At 41.0% G+C, this 19496-nt stretch overlaps 1 protein-coding gene across 1 annotated transcript in view; it reads right to left on the bottom strand.

Moving 5' to 3' along the window:
• The window catches only part of LOC311497223 (neural-cadherin), a 125636-nt gene continuing 106140 nt past the window's right edge, over positions 1-19496 (bottom strand). Inside the window, exons 21-34 of the mRNA XM_084557420.1 lie at positions 19190-19374; positions 18421-18659; positions 13873-14150; positions 13165-13379; positions 11264-11391; positions 10475-10602; positions 9844-9955; positions 7410-7590; positions 6561-6727; positions 5045-5309; positions 4544-4724; positions 4111-4361; positions 2938-3095; positions 1-749 (exon numbers count right to left, since the gene is read on the bottom strand). Of these exons, the coding sequence (XP_084413546.1) occupies positions 99-749; positions 2938-3095; positions 4111-4361; positions 4544-4724; positions 5045-5309; positions 6561-6727; positions 7410-7590; positions 9844-9955; positions 10475-10602; positions 11264-11391; positions 13165-13379; positions 13873-14150; positions 18421-18659; positions 19190-19374 (3139 nt within the window). The 3' untranslated portion in view covers positions 1-98. The remainder of the gene's footprint in view (positions 750-2937; positions 3096-4110; positions 4362-4543; positions 4725-5044; positions 5310-6560; positions 6728-7409; positions 7591-9843; positions 9956-10474; positions 10603-11263; positions 11392-13164; positions 13380-13872; positions 14151-18420; positions 18660-19189; positions 19375-19496) is intronic.

Here is a 19496-nt window from a genome sequence, read left to right on the forward strand (position 1 = left end):
TCCTTGCCTTTTTTGGTTTTTAGATTTGACATGAACGCAGCACTCTGTTCCTTTCTACCCACATAAACACCTGTTTGTTGGAGGTTGTGTAGTGCCCCCTAGTGGTGGTGAGGCAGGGGGTCATGGCTGTGGCTCCTCTGTATGTAAGCCATGGCGTCCCTGTATGTGAGAGCCAGCTGGGGCCGGTCGTACATCTCGCTCAGCGCCTGAAACTTTGGGCCCCACCGCGACAGCCTGTCGTAAACAAACCCTCCTTCGTCATCATCCTCCTCCTCCTCCATGTTTCTACACGACACAGCCGACCCCAGTGAGCTGAGGCTCCCCGCCGCCGACCCGGAGCCTTCCACGCACCAGACGTGGTAGGCGTCCGGCGGGAAAGCCTCGCTGTCGTTGTCTGCCTCCCAAATGATCCGCGCCACGTAGCTTTTAAAGTCCACGTTGGAGCGCGAGCCAGACGGGGCGTCAACGTAGCCGCCTATCTGGCTCGTCTCCACATCTCTGCCTGCGTGAGCGGTGCAGTTGGCGTAGGCTGCGTCACTGTTGGTGGGGTGCTGCTGCTGCTGGTGGTGGTGGTGGTGGTGATGCGGGATGCTGAGGTAGGGGGCTCCTGAGCTGCACGAGGAACTGGACGGATGGACCTCCTCCTGAGAGCCTGGTGAGGATTTGATGAGCGGGGCGGTGGTGCAGGAGGACGACTGAGACAAACTGGAGCACAGCGGACGCTTCAGCTCTGTGATATCATAGCCGTTCTGAAAAGAAGAAAGAGGAAGAGATAAATGAAGGGTACTAAAATGATACTACCTCAAGTTTTCAGAGCAAACATTTAGACTGTCCTTATTGCATCTTAAACAAAGTCTGCACCCATTGGATAATGTTTACATCAGCGTAGTGATGCAATTACTAAATTATAAATAGATCATTAAAAATTCCTGTTAGAGTATGCAGAATCCTTTATATTGAAGGGTGCACATTAACAGTCTGGAGTACATATTTCCAGTTTCTCCAGTGGTCCCCAAAATGTGAATTTGTCTGACAAGCCAAAGAATTAGGAGAAGTAAGAGAGACGACGTGAATGCTGCCTCTGTTGCTGCTGTCTTCTAGACCCAGGCAGCATAATCCCTGATCAATGTACAACACCACATGGAGTTAGACCCACTACATCAACACAAATGTTTACAAGAGAAAAAGTGAACATAACTACAAGACAAGATCATGTTCTTCTGGGGCAAATGTGGTCCAAAAATGTTCTGCAGTCAAGTGTAAACATGTAGCTGAATGGTTATGGTGCAACAACAATAATGGTGAAGTTCTGGCTGCAAGGCTTAATTGCATGTTGTCAATCCATCAGCAAAAAAGGGAAGTAAATAAAAAGGATAATCTTATAATAGCAGATCCTCTGATGTCAGCCACCCCAGCTATAGACTATTTACATTCCTGCCATCTGGCAGGCGGCTCCAGAGCACCCAGAATCTAACCAGCAGGTTCAGGGACAGTTTCTAACTAACAATCATCAGGATACTGAACTGCTGAGTTGCCTCACACACACTCACATACACATGCACAACTCTACTTTTATTCTGTTTCTATTTCATTTCTATTCTATATATTTTATCTTTTTTTGTCACATATTTTTATTCTGTTTTTTATTCTATTTTTGCTTCTGTGAAGTTGAATGGGCTCCATGCACAAAGAATTTCATTACTGGTAATGATGCTGCATTGTTACAGAGTATATGACAAGAGAAGAATCTTGAATCTAGAATCTAATACCCCCCCCCCCCCCCCCCCCCCCCCCCCAAAAAAAACAGCAAATAAGTAGACATTTCCTGTCAAAAAAAGCTGCAGCTTGTGTTGCATTCCGGTTTGACACTAATGAACACACTGACTCCTCAGCTAATTTTAGAGATAGTTCAACACTTCACAGTGTGAAAAGGAGGAGGTTGGTTTGGTCTGTGAGACTATTGTGAGTCCCTGTCATGGGCTGCAGCTAACGGGGCTGAAAAATGAAGCAAATGTAAAATGCCAAAAACTGCAGCTGCCCTAATGGCCACTTGATGCCGGCTCCAATAGTGAGTCAGTCCCCACAGACCTCTGGGAAAATGTCCAATGTTTACAGGCTGGTACAAATAAAAGGTTGTGTTCTCTGCACGGGGGATTTATTTTTCTCTGTTATAATGGTTATGCATAACCATCAACGTGGCCTTCACGGGGTTAAACCTAACCTCGCCTTTTAAGGAGTTAGATGGAGTCAGGTACTAACATGATTGCGACGGCAAGAGCCTCCGCACCGTGGGTCATAAGGCACTCTTTGGGAAATCATCTTTATATATATAGTCACTGATCCAGGAGATTAAGTAATAATGCACACATTTGAAAAATCACTTACATATTTACCTAACAATTTATAACAATTAAGTGCTTTCTGACAGATTTTATTTAGAGAAACTATGTCGCAACGAGCATTAAAACAAGTATTAGATCTGTGGGCTTGATAAAAACCATTTACTTTTAGGGCTGCAACTAACGATTATTTTAATAATCGATTAATCTGTCGATTATTTTTTCGATTAATCGATGAATCGGACAAAAAAAGCATTAATTTCCAACCCTTTATTCAAAAACAGAGCTGACAGAGCAGAAAGTGCATAAACAGGTTGCTCCTTGAACATCTCTGAGCTGTTAAAGTAATCATTTTTATCGATTCGTTGTTGCAGCCCTATTTACTTTAGTTTTAAGTTTTATATGAACTTTTTATATCCTTCTCAAAGTACATGTCTGTGTGCGTGTTTGTACACACAACACAAGCAGACAATTTTACTGGCTCAACTCGCTGTCAAAAAAGTGTTACAGTTTCAAGCTCCTGACAGTGTGCAGGGTCCTTTATTTAAAATACACATTGTCAAGTAAAACGTGAAATATAATGTGTGTGTTTGTGTACCTGGTCCTGCTCCCCCCCTCCCTCTTCATTGTAGTTGAGGATGTTTTCTCGGATGTCCTCCCAGCTCTCGTGCTCAGCGGGGATGTGGTAAACTCCTCGCTTCCTGAACTTGTTTCTGCTGCCTTTCTGGTTCCACACCGTCACTGCCACCAGCACCGCTTTATAGGCACACGCACACACGAACGAACGAAGAGAGAAGAGGAGAGAATAAATATGCATCTTTTCATGAATGTGCTGCTGCACCACCGGGGCAGACATTCATTTCCTTCCTGTACATTTCTGGCAGGGGCTCATTAAAGCTGCTCTGTGGAGTCATTTAGCCTTAATAAATCTGAACTAAGTTCATTTAGGAACATTAGTGTAATTATGACAAACAGGTGAAAAACAAATGAGGCCTCTAGAGGGAGGGGTATCAGAGTTGGACAGACTCCAGAGATTTTTCATTTGGAGCTACAAGGTCAGATTCAAAAGGACATCTGTTGTAAAATCACCTCCAACATATTTGTATTAACAGAGCCGTTGAGAAATGTCTTATAGCTGAGGAAATACAGTTGGTACTGAGCTGGGGGAAGCAACAATCCATTCGTCAGACGTAACAGTTAAATAGATTAGACTATATATCAACAGCTACAAATGCAACAACTGGTCGTTATGTAACATTTATGTAACTGAATTCTCTGCGTCAGCACTGACTCTATGCTCATGATCAGTGCTAATGGGAAAATGATTGATCCGCAAATTATGACACAAGTTTAAAACAAAAGGTCATGAGAGGAACAATGTGTGTGTACATGTATGTATTTCTATATCTCCCTTTTCCAGCTTGTAGCTCAGATAATCAGTTTCATTCAAGTTGATCTGATGGTGAGAGTCTAAATTAAGTTGACGTTCATCAGAGATAACTCATCATGATTTGCACTCAGTCAGATGAAAAAAATTATTAATTTAGGGATTCTAGCTGGACAAACAGACTTAAACTAATAATATACAACCAAACTTGACAGGAAATGCATGTACTTTTATGTATGTTATGTATTATGTAGGTATATGTACATATACAGACATTAGTTTGATTTACCATTCAGTGCCATTGAGCTGACACAAAAAGTTGAGTACAGCTTATCTCAAATCATTCTCTGTAAATTTTCTGTATTAAATACTTTCTTCTCTTACCAAAGAAGACGAGCAGACACATGCTGATGGCCAGGATGGAGCTGGGGCTGAGGGCTGCAAGCCGCTGACCTTTGACCTGACCCAGCTCGCAGCGCTGACCCCTGAAACCCTCCTGACACCGGCACCGGTAACTGTCCTCCGACAGCGCCTGGCAGATGCCGCCGTTACGGCAGGAGGAAGGTCCGCAGGGCGACGGCACGCAACGCTGGTGACCCGATTCGTCTGTCACCATCACCTGAGTGCCAGGACACCTGAGAGAGGATGGAGATCAGGACAGATGACAAGATGAGTGAATGGAAATGGAAATAAATTCTTAAAACTTGAAAAACTTTCTGCACACCTGAATATTTGACTTAATATGACACAAGAGTAAATTAATTGTACTTCAGTGGAACTTATGTATGTGTACCAGTTGTGTTTATGTGTCATTTACTTGCACTGGTGTTTCCTCCACAGGTCGATGCAGCGCAGAGGGCTGCGGCAGGGTTGGTTGCTGCAGGCATCGCTGAAGCACCCTGAGGTGACGCCCCGCCTCTCCAGAACTGTCATCAAGTCCCTGCTCTGCCCGTCCAGAGGAAGGACCTGACCGTTGAAACGAACGTCCCGCAGACAGCCTGGAAGAGAAAATGTTCAGTTTAGCAATGAGAAAATGTATTTCACTCTTGGCCTTAAAAGTCGTGGTGGTTATAAATCCATAGTGAAACTATACTATAATTAAACCAACATTTCAATACATAATTTAATGCTTTCTTTAAAGTATCATAAAAAACTAATTCTAATACAAATAAAGTACACTTATTTTAGTATTTCAGTCATTTAATAACTTCTCATTATGACCGTCAGGTGCATCAGGGTTAGTTCTCAATTCAAAACGTCCATGTAAATAAAATGATTTGTTGAAAACAGCAGAATCCAGATCAGATCCAGATCTCACCCTGAAAATCCGCATTGTCTCCTGCACTTGGTCCGTTGCCAACCATCAGGCTGGCCGGGTGAACCACGATCTCCCTGCGGCTCCCCAGACGGGCTCGGACCTCCCGCGAGCCCCCGCCCTGCTCTAGCCGCAGGGTGAACATGTTGTCATGGCGACTAAGGCTGACAAGGACCCACTGCCCGACGTCGACCCTCTGTCCGGGAAGTCGCAGCGCATGAGCCCCGTCACCAAGGTTGGCCCGCACCGAGACATGACCCTCCATAATCTGAGTGAGAGAAGAACCCCTCATGTTAAAAGAGAAATCCCCTCACCAGTCCTCACGTAATGTCCACCTCATTTCTGCTTCTGTGCCAGATTCAACAAACAAAAGACACCTTCTGCTTTGACAGGACAGATTCTCTATATGCATTATTTAGAGAGGATATCCATAACTACTATTATTATCCATTAGAGAGAAGAGAGGAGAAAGGAGTAAATGGTTGTTTGTTTAGCAGAATTTATTAAGTTTATATTACATTTTAAAGACTTGTCTCTGATTTCACTGTGAATTATTTTATTTTTGAGAGTTATTTAAGGGAAAAAGTTTGAGAAATTCAGAAGGTCTGTGACAGTTTAGCGGGACTTCAGACAAATCAGACAGACATCTGTGATTGTATTTCTTCTGTAATCTGTAAAATGGTAGAAAAAATAAATTTTTATTGTCTCTAGTATTTAATGTAATTATTTATGTATTTTTGATATAATCATACAAAATCCTAACCAGAAAAGTAACATAACAAAAACTGTCAGAAGTGTGAAGTAATAAAACAGAACAGTCAGGTCTGCAGAGAGGATCATCGGTACCGATCTTCCCTCCATCCAGGACCTGTACCGGTCCAGGGTCAGGAAGCGGGAAAGGAAAATCTCCACAGACCCCTCACACCCTGGTCACAACCTGTTTAGACTCCTCCCCTCAGGCCGGCGTTACAGAGCACTGTATGCCAAAACCACGCGCCACAAGGACAGTTTCTTCCCCCGGGCTGTCACTCTGATGAACTCTGAGTGTGAGTCCATCCACATGAACAACAAACAATAACTCTGCACTGTTGTATATACTCACTGTACAATAACCCTGGTTTGGTGTATATATTATCCTATATTTTATGTGTACAAATTGAGATTTATTCTATTTTTATCTTATTTTATTTTATTTTATTTTATTTCACTTATTTAAGATGCTTCTGTACTAGAGAGGAAAGTTGCCGGAGTCAAATTCCTTGTATGTGTCATACTTGGCCATTAAAGCTGATTTTGATTCTGATAAATGTAATATTGCCTTGTGATTTGTAGTAACATAAAATACAAAGTTCAAGTACAGCTCAAATAAGTACAATATCAGACAAGTAAATGCTTAAATCTAAAAAAAAGAAAAAACCTAAGTCTGGTCTAATATGTGAATACTGTTGAAACTGTAATATAGGCCAGCTCATTTCTATGTACAGAAGTCATGTGTCAAAGGTCAGAGTGTTGTACTGACCTCCAGGACAATGTACTCGTTGGCCTCCCGGGATGTCACTGACAGCAGAGTGCCTGAGGTGGCTCTGGTTCGGAGGAGCAGCTGGATGTTGGTGCGTCGAGAGCTGCCACCTCCCCTGAGCTGAAAACGCACCATGCTGTTCGAGTCGAAGGAGAACTCTGGGACGGCTGAGGAAAGAAGGAGGAAACTGTTTAACACATGACGAACGTGTGAAGGATTAAATTTACCAGGATTTTCAGATCTCACCATTCTGCATATGCAGTATTAAAGTTTGGACAAATAGACTGATTATTGAGGATGACAGACATCCCTGGGATTTGTTAGACACAAGGCTTTCTTTGCACAAGATTGTCATAGCCATTTACACTAATCAGTCATAACATTATGACCACCTTCCTAATATTGTGTAGGTATCCCTTGTGCCTCCAAAACAGTTGTGACTCATCAGAGAATGGACATGGGCCTTCTGAGGGTGTCCTGTGGTGTCTGGCAACAGAATGTTGTTAGTGGGGGCCTTTGGGTCCTATGAGTTGAGGGGAGGGGCCTCAGTGGATCATCCCACAGATACTTGATCAGTTTGGGATCTAGTGAATTTGGAGGCCAGGTCAACACCTTGTGCTGTTCTTCATGTTTTTTGAGTTGTTCCTAAACTGTTTTTGTGTGTGTCTGTGTCAGGCTGCTTCTTCTTCGTCAGTGGTTTTAATGTTATGGCTGATCGGTGTACGTTTCCAGAGGGAAAGTTTGAAAATTTAAAGACTTTAAATTTAGTTCTACATTAACCCCAAGATTTCAGTGAGAAGTGTAACGGTACACAATGAAAATCAGACACACATACACTCTGTCCCTTACCCATGTCACACTTGTGTCCAATGTACCCTGGGTGGCACTCGCAGCTGAAGGAGCCCCACTCAGCAAAGCAGGAGGCGTGAACACCACAAGAGGGACCGGCCGCCGTTACACACACTCCGTCTGTAAGCCTGCATCCTGGCGTGCTGTCCACACTCTCACCTGGAGATGCCAGATCATACACCTGAGGGATGAAAGGAGGCATGATGTAAGAGAAATTGTTAGGTTGTTGTAGTCCTGCACACTTTGTTGACATGCTTTGTAAAAGAGCCCAGTGATACAAGATCCAGTAATGTAATCAAAGATGCATTCACGGCCAACATTAGATTAGAAATTGTGCATTTCTCCTTCTTTCAGTGTGAAATGCAAGAAGACTGAATTAGACATGCACCGAATTTCCAAACATGCCCATTGTTTTCAGTTGGCAAGCGTACTGTGGTTGCATTTTGTGGTGTGTCAATCCACCTTAATGCATGAACTCCAAAATGTGTTTTGAATTTTTCTGACGGGATCAAGGAACCAGCTCTGATTACAGACCAAAGAAAAACATGAACTGGAGATTATGTTTCTCTTTATGTTTCTCTTCTTTCTTTTAAGGTTCTGAAAGCAGCTCTCTTTTGTCATACAAATTTTTGAAGCTGTGAAATATCCAAAAATTTAAAAGGTCTTTCTTCAGGGAGCATGAATGTGCTCAGTAAATCTCGCAGCACTCTTCTTGTACTGATCTGACATTCACGCTATACAAGATACAATATTGTCCTGTTGGACAAAACCTGGAGGTACTAGAGTAAAGGTCAGAAGATCAATAAACATTAAAATTCATCCTCTAAGAATCGTTCACTATGGACCAAAGGTTAGGATGGACAGGTGGATGTTCTCATCTGTGACTGTAGTGACATGAAAATGCAGCAGCAGCAGTAGGATGTCTACTTAGGTGTTTCTTTGAAGCCTCAAGTGTATTAAATCTGTAGTTTGACAAAAACACTTGTGTCAATACATCTATAATGTGACAACTGTCAATTGTGTCTGCTCCAAGAGGCCTGTAAAATAGCTTGTAAATATGCAAATATGCCTGTAATACATGATTCTTAACCCAAATAGCGCCAATCACTGCTCTCTCCTGGGTGTTCCCTGAAGACAAGATGTCTAATATTGCTAACTGGAAGAATGGCATTGTGTGTGGTTGAATACATCAAGTATTTTATAAGGAAGAGTTAGTGAAGTTGACAACATTTAGCTAAACTGCTCCACTTCACATAGAACACTTTTACTTTAGTTTAATAACAGTAGTACAGCAAGCGTAGGGAAGTGCAAGGAAAAGCAGCACAAGAACGTCATAACCCCACGAACGTTTTTATGAATTCATCCTTTATATTTTTTAAATATTATTAATGTGAGGTTTTTCGATTGTTTTCTCGTTATTCAAAGTAGTATTATAACGCTACCATTGCTGTTTTTTTTATCAATTAAAAGTACTAAACACAACAACACACAACAAGTGCTAAACATTTTTCATCTATTACTTTTGCTAATGACCCTTTTTGTTGAAAAACAGGAAGTATTAAATTGTTAAACCTCTTAAAGCCCAACCAAATGTGTGTCATACAAAATGCAGCCTCTATTTGAAGGCAGCAGTACTCTTAGTCCTCTAACATGACAACTGTGGTGATCCTCGTAAAGAGTAAAAATGTGATCCCAACCTCTCAACTGACTACAGGAAACAATCCCAAATCACAAGGGGTTGTGGGTACACTGAGACAGTTGCTGCTGTATTGGGCTGATGCTAATGCACAGTGTCATCTTCTCATCTAAAAGCTGGCTGAAGTCTTTCCTGGGGAATATTCTGGGTTCTTTGGGAGGTTGCTGAGGTTTTCACTCGGCAGCAAAGGAGCCACAGCAGCCTGCTGAGTTTCAGGAGGACGAGGGGGAAGAGGGAGGTTCTTTTCATTTATTTTACATTTTGGACTGTGAGGTTGTTATGTTGGCCTTGGCTGATGAGCCAAGCACAGACCACCATCTGTCGGACCACCGTCCCCATGGTACACAGACACAAACACACACACACAGATACAATACACACAGACGCACACGCTACCGACCAAGGAGTTGTGAGGAGTGAATACATGCATGTATAAATACACACAGATGCAGACCAACAGACATTAAACCTGCTTCTAAAGGCAAGAAGCACACACACAGGAAATGTTAATGATGTCTGCCATCAAACACACACACATACACACACACACAGTGGTGCTGTCTGTTGCCTGAAGTGATGGAAGTACGACATTATCTGACCTTATTCTAATCTTAAAAAGGTTTGTACTAAAATGTAATGATTCACAGGGGAGGCAGGACTCCACAGCTTGACTGTGTAAACAGATTTATGTCCCCAGAACATGAATAATACAAGCGCACACACACACAGTAGCATTACCTGACTGTCCACCACCAGGTTGCGGATGCAGCCGGTGAAACTGCGGTAACGTCGGTGAGGAGACATTTCCTTCACCCCTCCCAACTGAAGAGGTTGGAACACATTCAGATACCTGTGCAGGAGAAAGAAAATAATGATTGAAGACAGAGGGGAAGGGGAGAACAACAAAATCAGGAGAAAAGGGAAGATAGACAAAGAAGAGAAGTGGCACGGATATGGAGTATGGAGAGACAGATGAGTGGAGAATGAAGTTAAAATACAAAGAGAGGGGGAGGAAGGAAAGTGAGGAGGTAAAAAACAAGTCAGAGGTGAGGAAGAGTATCAAGAAAACAGGAGGACGAGGATAAGAAGGTATAGGGAGTATACAAAATGTGAATGAGATGGGGTAGAGGATGACAAAGAGGAGGTGTAGGAGGGGAGAAGATGTGAGTAGGAAAAAAAAAGCAGTGGAGGAGCAGAGGGATAGTGAAGAGAGAGAAAAACAGAAACAAAAAGATTGAGATGGAAGAGGCAGAAGAGGCGGGAGAGGGTGAAGGAGAAGAATAACATTTTCCAGATTAAGGTTTTAAAATCTCAGTATTATATGCAGTGACATCCGGAACATCTCTAGCATCTCCAGCCTTGCTCTTACTGCTGGTTCCCAGGTGTCTCTCCTGCAGCTCTGCAGCTGGACTCGTCCGTCTCCCGAGCCTCGCCTCCAGCACCCTCCACCTCATTCACCACCACACCTCCACACTGGTCCAGGATCAGCTGGACAGCCTGAACAGACAGAAAATTGCTGCCTTCAAATGGGTTCAGGTCTGTTCATGAAAAGAGACCATTTGGATTTCCCCACTCTCGTTCACAGCTTTCTAAGGGGGCATTTCAGAAAGGTCAGAGTTCGCAAATTGTGATAGAATGTTTGGTGATGCTGTCAGAAATAGCAGATGTGGATTGATACGTTGAAAAGGTTGATATTCTCAGTGGCCTCACCCTTTCATTATGCCTTTGAATTTCTTCCATTAAATAAGGTGGTTGCTAAGCTGTTAGCCGTGGTGGGTTTTAAAGATAGTTGCCTTGCAGTGGTGTGCTCATGACTTACGGCTAATGTTACCATCTGATTAGCCAATTATTCTGTGTACAAGACTTCCCATATTGCAAATATCAACATTTATCAAGTTCTTATTCTTGTTATTCTTTCAGAATTAAGGATGTTTCTGCTGATTTCTTGTCATTTTCCAAGGTTTCCTTAATTCACGTTTAACTAACATGGACTAACTTATGCATGACTGTATAAAATCAAAGACTGCATGCATTTAACATTTAAATTCTGCAGCTTATTGCAGTCACCTGTATTTTGTGAACAGATCACCCCTCCATTCATCACTTTAACCAGCCTACAAACCATGTATCTCTCCATCTATCCATCATTTTGTGTTACCTTTCCATCACTGATGATATCAAGGCGATGCCAGCGTCGGTCTGTGATGGTGGATTTAGCTGGAAGCTGTAGGGTCAGTGTTCCTGATCCATGGTTTATGCTCAGAGCTGGAACCCCGTTCCTCAACTCTGAATGGAGAGGAAATTCTTATTTTTCTTTTCTATTTTTCTAACCACAGTAAAATCGCACAAATGTAGCACTAAGGACACTTCTTGGCAATGAAATCCGTCCTTGTCGAGTTAAAACCTTGTATCTCTGAGTGTTGTTGTGCTGTCTGGTAACCCAAAATAAAATTCCGCACAACTGTGGCTATACTGAAAATAAGATGTGTCTGAACAGTTGAGGCATGCCTTGACATTACTTATTCGTATTGCTGTGTAAGCTACTGAATCCCATCAACAACTGCTGAAATCCCCCTTCATCAATTCTGTGTGTGCGTGTATCTTCCAGTATCCTCTCAACTCCTGTCCCTATCAGATGTGTGACCTGTCACGTTATTGAACACGTAAGTGAAAAACGCTTCAGAGAAATCAATGCTGCGACCATCTTTGATTTTCCCCACACGCGATCCATGCGGCAACAGCCTGGGTTCGATAATTACATAACTCTAATGCCACAAGATTATGCAAGAAGTGTTTGAAAGGCCATCTGTAGGCTAATCCGTTAACGCCACATTAGGACCGCCGGGAGCTGACATTAGAGTTTATGAAGCTCTTCATCCACTGAGAAACTGTCTTTACAGCAGCGGCTTGATAAAGGCTTTGTGTTTGTTGAAAAGAACGAGCAGCGGCATGTTCCCACCAGCACTGCGAGATTAGTATGTTTGTTATACAGCTTAGAAGTTATAATAACATTTAAAGTCTTAGCAAACGGGTACTGCATTTCAAGTAGAATTTGTATTATTCTTATAGAAAGAGGAGAGCCTGGCCAGTGTCAGAAGCATAATACTCCTCAGCACTGCTCACAAAAGAAGAGGAGGAAAGAAAATACAATAAAATTATAAAACACTGATGTAAGTTACTAGTTTGGTCATAGTTCATTGGTCAGTTGGTCATTTCAGCAATTAAAACTTTAAAATAAGAAGTTTTTACAGGTACACTAGATCAGACCAGACCTGGAACCATAGTTAGGTCAGTTGCAAAATATATTAAATCTCACTGGGTTGGATAACTTCCTGATCCTGTTGCTGCGGGTATCACTTAACATGATGCATCATTATAGGTGCTGCAGTAAATCAACCTGTAAAGGACTCTAATAAAAGGTCAACCAACGGTGAAGTACAGCAGATATTTTACAGATGGATTACAGACGGATTTAACGGATTTCCCTCTTGTTCACTGGTTAATTCAATAGAAATTTTAAAAGACTCATGTGTCAACCCAAACCATAACATTCCAGCTTCAGAAAAACACTACTTTCAAGATCTGGAACCTATAAGGAATAATCTGTTAATCATATTATGAGCACTGCAGCTTCTAAGGGACACTTTTATACCTTAAGAAGACCCCTGGTCTTAACCTGGAATCAGCCATTTATTTATACTGTATGTAAATAATGTCTTGACATAGTTGACAACGAGGATTTGATGATTGGTTGTTGCTTGCCTCACTTTTGAGAAATCCTGAGTTTCATTATCAATATATTTTGACTATGGGACAAAACTTCAGTACTCTAATTTACTATTTTTTCTACAACTTCGAAATATTTGCAATAAAACTCAAATAGAAATACTGAAATACTCATATACATACATAATACACAGCTGGAAGAGGGAAACAGTTATATGTGCAAAATGCAGTTAAATGCCTCATTAACTGCTATTAATAAAGAAAGATTTATGAGCGTAGCTCTTTTTTCAGCTGGAGCTTCCTCCCTCTCAAGCACCTTAGAAGCAAACTTACCTATGGCGATGAAGTCCTCCTGCTCCCCAGATTGGACAAGACCGAGCGGCCCGTTGTAGAGGAGCAGCCCATGGGCTGACTCAGCTAGGAACTCCAGGGAGATGTGGCTCTGAAAGCAAGGCTTGATGGGGGGGAACCAGGCATAACCCTGGCCACCGAAGCTGTGCTTGGTCTGCTGGCACTCAGGGCCATCAAACATAGGAGGACACTTACACCTGAGAGACAAGAAAGAGATCATTTTTTCATCATAATATTTCCAGCATCTCTTCCAGATGAAAAGGGCTTTGGAGAGTTATTACTCTACAAGGAATCTACTACCTCGCTGATTAAACCTCAAAAAATGTTTGACAGATTTACTAATCAGTCTCAACTTGTTTCAGAAAGACAGTCAGGAACTTGAAGCTTCTGCACACGGCTAGAAAAATTCTAATCAGTGCTGTCAGGTGAAAATTATAGAAGCACCGAGCTGTCACAGTGAGAGAAGGAAAATAAAAGAGTTACAGTAATTTATTATAAATAAAAACTTTCCTTGCTGTAACATTGTTTTTGTGAAGTTAGTTTCATTTAGGGAGCACTGACAGGCAAACTTAAGTAATGACTTGATTGGTTTATATTTAATCTCATCTTGGATGCATTGTAGAATTGGAATTCAACTGCAAAAAATACATAAATATACACAGAAGTGTCCTTCCATCTCTATGTACCTACCGGTATCCAAGCGGTCCATCCTGACAGGTGCCCCCGTTGAGGCAAGGGTTTGTGGTGTAAGCGGAGCAGGGCAGGTGGATCATCTCCCGGCCCTTGCAGCCACATTGTGCCGCTGAAGAGGCCGATAGTGACACCAGAGAGATGTTACCGGAGCTGAGAGCCACTGGGGTCTGGCTGAATGAAACCTCATTGCTGCAGCCTCCGGACTGACTACAGTCTGTGAATGGACAGTCATCCACACCCACCTGAGAGATGGACACACCCAACATGGCCTCCAACTGTACACGAAACACAACATAAAACATACGGTCTTTTAGTCACAACTAAACTAGAAAACCAACTGGTAAACTAGCATGGCACAAATTAGCAAGCAAAAAAAATAGTATGAATGTAACTAAACCTAGCACAGAACAAAAACTTAGCATGATGCCAAAGAAAACGAAACATGAAATTAAAACCAGCATCAACATAAATTATGGAAAAATAACTATATAAACCTAGCATAATGGAAACCTAGGATGCAGTTCATCAACAGTAAAACTACAATGAACTTATGAAAATATAACTAAGCTAACAGAAGTTCACCAGGGATAAAGCTAACTAAACAAGCTAGCCTGATGCTAAAAAATGAAAACCATCTGCCAATAACATTAGATTCACCATTAATATGAAACCAAAGCCATAAAAAAGCTAAATATAGCAAATATTATTAAAAATAAAGAAACAATGAAAGCAACATTATTATGATGCCAACACAATTGACACTAGTATGAAACTAACTGAAGATAGCGTGAGGGTGGTGGTGCCTTGGCAGGTAACCGTAACTAAAGCTAACAATGGCATTAGCCTTAAATAAACATAAAAGTAGTATTTAACCAAACTAATATTAAAATGAATGTTAGCACATATGTTTAATAAAAAGTGTGTTATGATAAAGCTGAATGAAACTAAGTAGTTACTGTAATACAAGGGTTAACTGGCATAAACCTCACTAAAACTAAAACTAGCATCCAGCTGGCTGGAATAACATTAACAAGGCATGTTTTAGAAACGTCAATGGGAAATTAAACCTGACAGGAAAGTCAACTAACAGTAAAAGCAAAATGAAACTAAATCAAAACTATGTTGATCATAAAACAAAGACAAACTATTTTATTGAAAGTACAGCACAAAATAAATTAAGTTCAAAATAGGAATAGGCAAACTGAAACAAAAAAATAGGACCAAATCAAGGTTAATAAAAACTAAATGAATTTGAAACTTTAATTTGAAACTGAGTTTCAGCTCATATTAAATGTCAATTAAATTCATGGCGAATATAAAACTAACAAAAGTAAGTGAAACTAAAACTGATATGGAACAAAATAAACTCACAGCATTGAAGTCATGAGCTGCGTTTGAACTTATTAGAGAATTTCAGAGAATGACAGCAGTTGTCTTTGATCTGATATCTACCTGCACCAGTGATATCTGAATTTACTCTATTTCCCTTAATGTTATTTATGCACTTTGGTGTTTCTCTGTCATTTCCCCTTCTTGTTAAAGTTTTGCTGTCATTTGCTTTCTGTTGCCAAATTCACCCGTTTCCCAGCTTGTCATCCTGATTCTTTTCTTTCGTTTTTGTCTTTATGGGTGAGAGGTTTTTCATCAGTCCCTCAGGGTTTCCTGTCTCCTTCCGACTGTGTGTATTTCTTTTTTTGGAGTTTAGTTATTCAGCTGACACTCTTATCCACAGTGACTTACACTCCGCAGGCAGGGCTTCAGTTTTTGGCTCTAGAGCCAAACAGTTTCAACATCGTCATTCTTTTGTAACGAGTTTGTATTTATCTGACACTCTTGTTTTCAATCAACCAAGATACATTTTTCTTTTAACCTGAGATAATTAAATTTCTACCCTTCTTCAGCATTTGATGTAAAGTTACTATTGTACTGTTATTTATACTTAATAATAGTTGTGACTGTCTTTAGAAACAAGTTCCCCTAGTTGCCTTATAACTGCGTCTATTCTGACACCTTGACAGGACAAATGATGGCTTCAGGACTTAAGCTTCTGTCTGTAAACCCCAGATAAATACTCCATTTTTCAAATATTTGTTTTGAAATTAGCATTGCAGACAAAGTACATAGTATGCACTAGACTTAATTAAATGCACTAACCTTGTGGAATAAAAGTGTGTATGCTGCTGAAGGTTATTATCACTTTTATGCAATCATGAGTAAAACAACAAAACAATTCCAAAACTATAAGAACACCACTAGTGCAGTCTAGTGCAGCGTGTCTGACACTATAACGTTTACAATATTTTTTTGTAACATGAATTTGTGGTGTTTTCATAAAATATTTTACAGTTTTTGCCTTTTTTAAATGTTTTGAGATGATAACTTTTCCTACAGCTAGAAAGAATAGAAAGAACGCACTGAGGTCATGTCTGGGTTTCAAGCTCAAGGAGAAACAGCACCAATCTTAAGAGATCAATCTTTCCCCTGTAAATATTTCTGGGCGACAAACTGTCTTCACTTTGTGGAACGTTACAGACAAAAGGTTTACTGTTACAGAGAGACAATTTCTGACTGCTAGTTGCTCAACAATGGTCATGAGGTATTTAATATACTGCTGAATCTATTTTTTAGTTTATTTCTAGACATAGGAACTGAAAATATTCATTAAGTTGTAATATATCATTCTTTGAATATGTTGTTGGTATTTTTGCTGGATTTATGGCATTTTGTCACTTTTTTGTTATCCTTTTAGTCATTTTAGGACATTTTTAACAGTCATATTAACTAAACCTCATCAAGGAGAAAGCTAAGAGTTTAATTAACTGACGTGGCTCTGTGGTCTGTGTGTACATGAACAGTATGTGGTTAGGTGTGTTTGCACGGTTCACTGTCCTCACCTTCCTGCCTCTTGCAGAACTGTGCTTAGACCAGCAGCAGCTCTCTTGCCTTTAATGGACCTGAAATATTCATATATATATGTATACATGCGCACATGGGAATTTGCATGTGCATGTGTGGGAATGTATCACAGAAAGAGCCACTTGGTAGAAAGATGTGTCCACGAGTCAATATGTAACCCCCGTCTTTAACCTTTTCTCGCATGAATGTGTATATATGGTTTACTCTGTGTGTTAAGTGTCTCTAAGTGGCTGCTGAACTGCACGTGTGAATGTGATGTTTAATTGATATGTAATTCATGGATAATTTACCCTGTATGTGCAGATATGAAACTCATTTTTTCCCTCACCTGCTTCTCACCTATTTCTGTTTTTTTTCTGTCTTTTTTTGGATGACAGAAAAGTATCTTGCCAGTTTAAGAGGTGGTAACGGTGTTAAGTCTTTGGTCAGTTTTTGTTAGAGGCATGTCTCTATTTGTGAAACAAAGCTACTGCTCCATCTGGGTTGCACGATGCTACACACAGTGAACTTGGTGGCAGTAACCGAAGTTGTGGACGGTGTTTCCTTGCAGTAAATGCTTGGTTTGCAGTGATGGGAATAACGGCGTTATTTTTTTCAGTAACAAGTAATCTAACCAATTACTATTTCCTCCGTTACAACGCTGTTACCGTTATCGACAGTTAAATGTGGTGCGTTACTTCCGCTGTCAGCCAGCCACAAGAGCTGCAATGGTGGGGGGGTAGCTGCATAAGCGATGATGATTGGCTAAGGTAGGGTAAGATTTCATGGTAAGCCAATCAGCGACAGGGCAGTTGGGCGGGTGTTGTTTACACACAAACGCGCGCATAGCAGTATCACACAAGCGATCAGAGATAGACTGCAGCAATGGAGAGTTTGGAGCATTCAAAGTTGTCGTTTTAAAGGTGGAAGTATAGGCACTACTTTAACCTCATTGAGGTAAAAGGCAAGAACGTACACATGAAGTGTACATTACGCTCAGAAAAAAAAATCTAATTCTTAGACGTATTTAAACTTTTTTTTTTTTTTTTTTTTTAAATAAAACACAATAGTTACTTTCCCTGGTAACTAGTTACTTTTATAGTGGAATAATTCAGTTACTAACTCAGTTACTTTTTGGGAGAAGTAACTAATAACTATAACTAATTACTTTTTAAAAGTAACGTGCCCAACACTGTTGGTTTGCGTCACATCTCAGTAAACTGTATCATCTGGCTGATGCTTCGATCGTGTCGCCTCACTTTTGAGATTAGTTCATCCTTGCCTATTGTTGCTCTAACTTGCTTAAAATACATTTTAAAACAAATCCTGAGATACTGGTCGCATTTGCAAAAATGGTAGGTATCGACAGACTGACAGTAGCAACAGTAGACCCATCCACATAAGAGACAAGTAGTTGAAGTCATCACTGAAAGTTACATTGTTTTAAAGGGTAAATATCCTAACATGGTTCATACTGAAAAGCTTAGGAGACTAATAAGACTGCAGTCAAGTAGAATTAAGAAATAATTCAAATTAATGGAAATTGTTATTAGGTTGGCCTTAGAAACTTTAAGTTTTGCAGAAAGAAATCTTGCTAGCAACAAATCCACAAATAATTCTATTAAAATCATTTAAACACTCTTTGCTCACCTTGGCTTTGTTTGCAGCCACGTAGCCGTGCAGTTTCTCTGGCTTGTAGTACGGCGAGCCGTGGGCAGCAAACCAAACACTGACTGCCTTCTCGTCCTGTTGGCTGCCGTCACTCACAGAGAAGATCTGTACATTTTCCGGCAAGGTCTGCAGAATTTCAGCCAACATTCGACCCAGACGGGAGAACCGACTCTCCTCACCTCCTCTGCCACTGCTGAAAAACTCATCCACTGTCAGGTCTGAAAGAAGAGGAGTATGGCAGATGTATTTGCTTGTTTTAAAAAGCTTCACAGGCAGCTAGCAGTGGACGGATAGAGACATAATAATGCAAGCTGAACAAAAACATGAGGAGAAGAAGGAAATCGGAAGAGACAAGAAAACAGCGTAATAGAAAGAAGAAAACACAAAGTCTGAAAAGATGGGGCAGAAAAAAAAACAGAAGACAAGACAAGAGAAGACAGGAGAAGAACTGGGAGTTATTTCCCATCATGCCTCTCTGTCTGTTGGTGATGATGGTGCCTGAGGGACATGACAGCCCTGAAACTGGGACCCCACGGCACTCTGGGATGTGCAACAGCGTGCCCCATCAATTGAGGTTACCGTGGCAACCAATGTGGCATGCAAATGTGAGCCTTTTTTGTTAAGATGCCATCAAGTTATTTTAAATGCTTTGAATATCAACAATAGCTGTAGTGTTTTGTTTTTTTCTAATTTACAGAATGTGCATTTGGATATTGTAACATTTTGATATGACAAGTGTGGGACTCACTGGTCAGGCGGACAGAGGCAGCGTGCTGCAAAGCTTCTTGCCGCAGCCCGGTGACATCAACCTGGGCGGTGGAGGTGACATCAGGCCAGGTATGGTCCGACACGCGCACCTGCAGGCGGTATGAGCCAGGAGGAGTTCCCTCTCTGATACTGAGCTGACCTGAACTGAGATTGAGACTGAACCACCTGACAGAGAGAGATAGAGAGAGAGAGAGAGAGAGAGAGAGAGAGAGAGAGAGAGAATAGTTGAATTGTTCACTGCTGTTCTAAACTTTGAAATTTGATGCTTTTCTTCCACCATTTGTATA

Source organism: Chelon labrosus (genome assembly GCF_963514085.1).
Source record: "Chelon labrosus genome assembly, chromosome: 12".
NCBI classification, from domain to species: domain Eukaryota; kingdom Metazoa; phylum Chordata; class Actinopteri; order Mugiliformes; family Mugilidae; genus Chelon; species Chelon labrosus.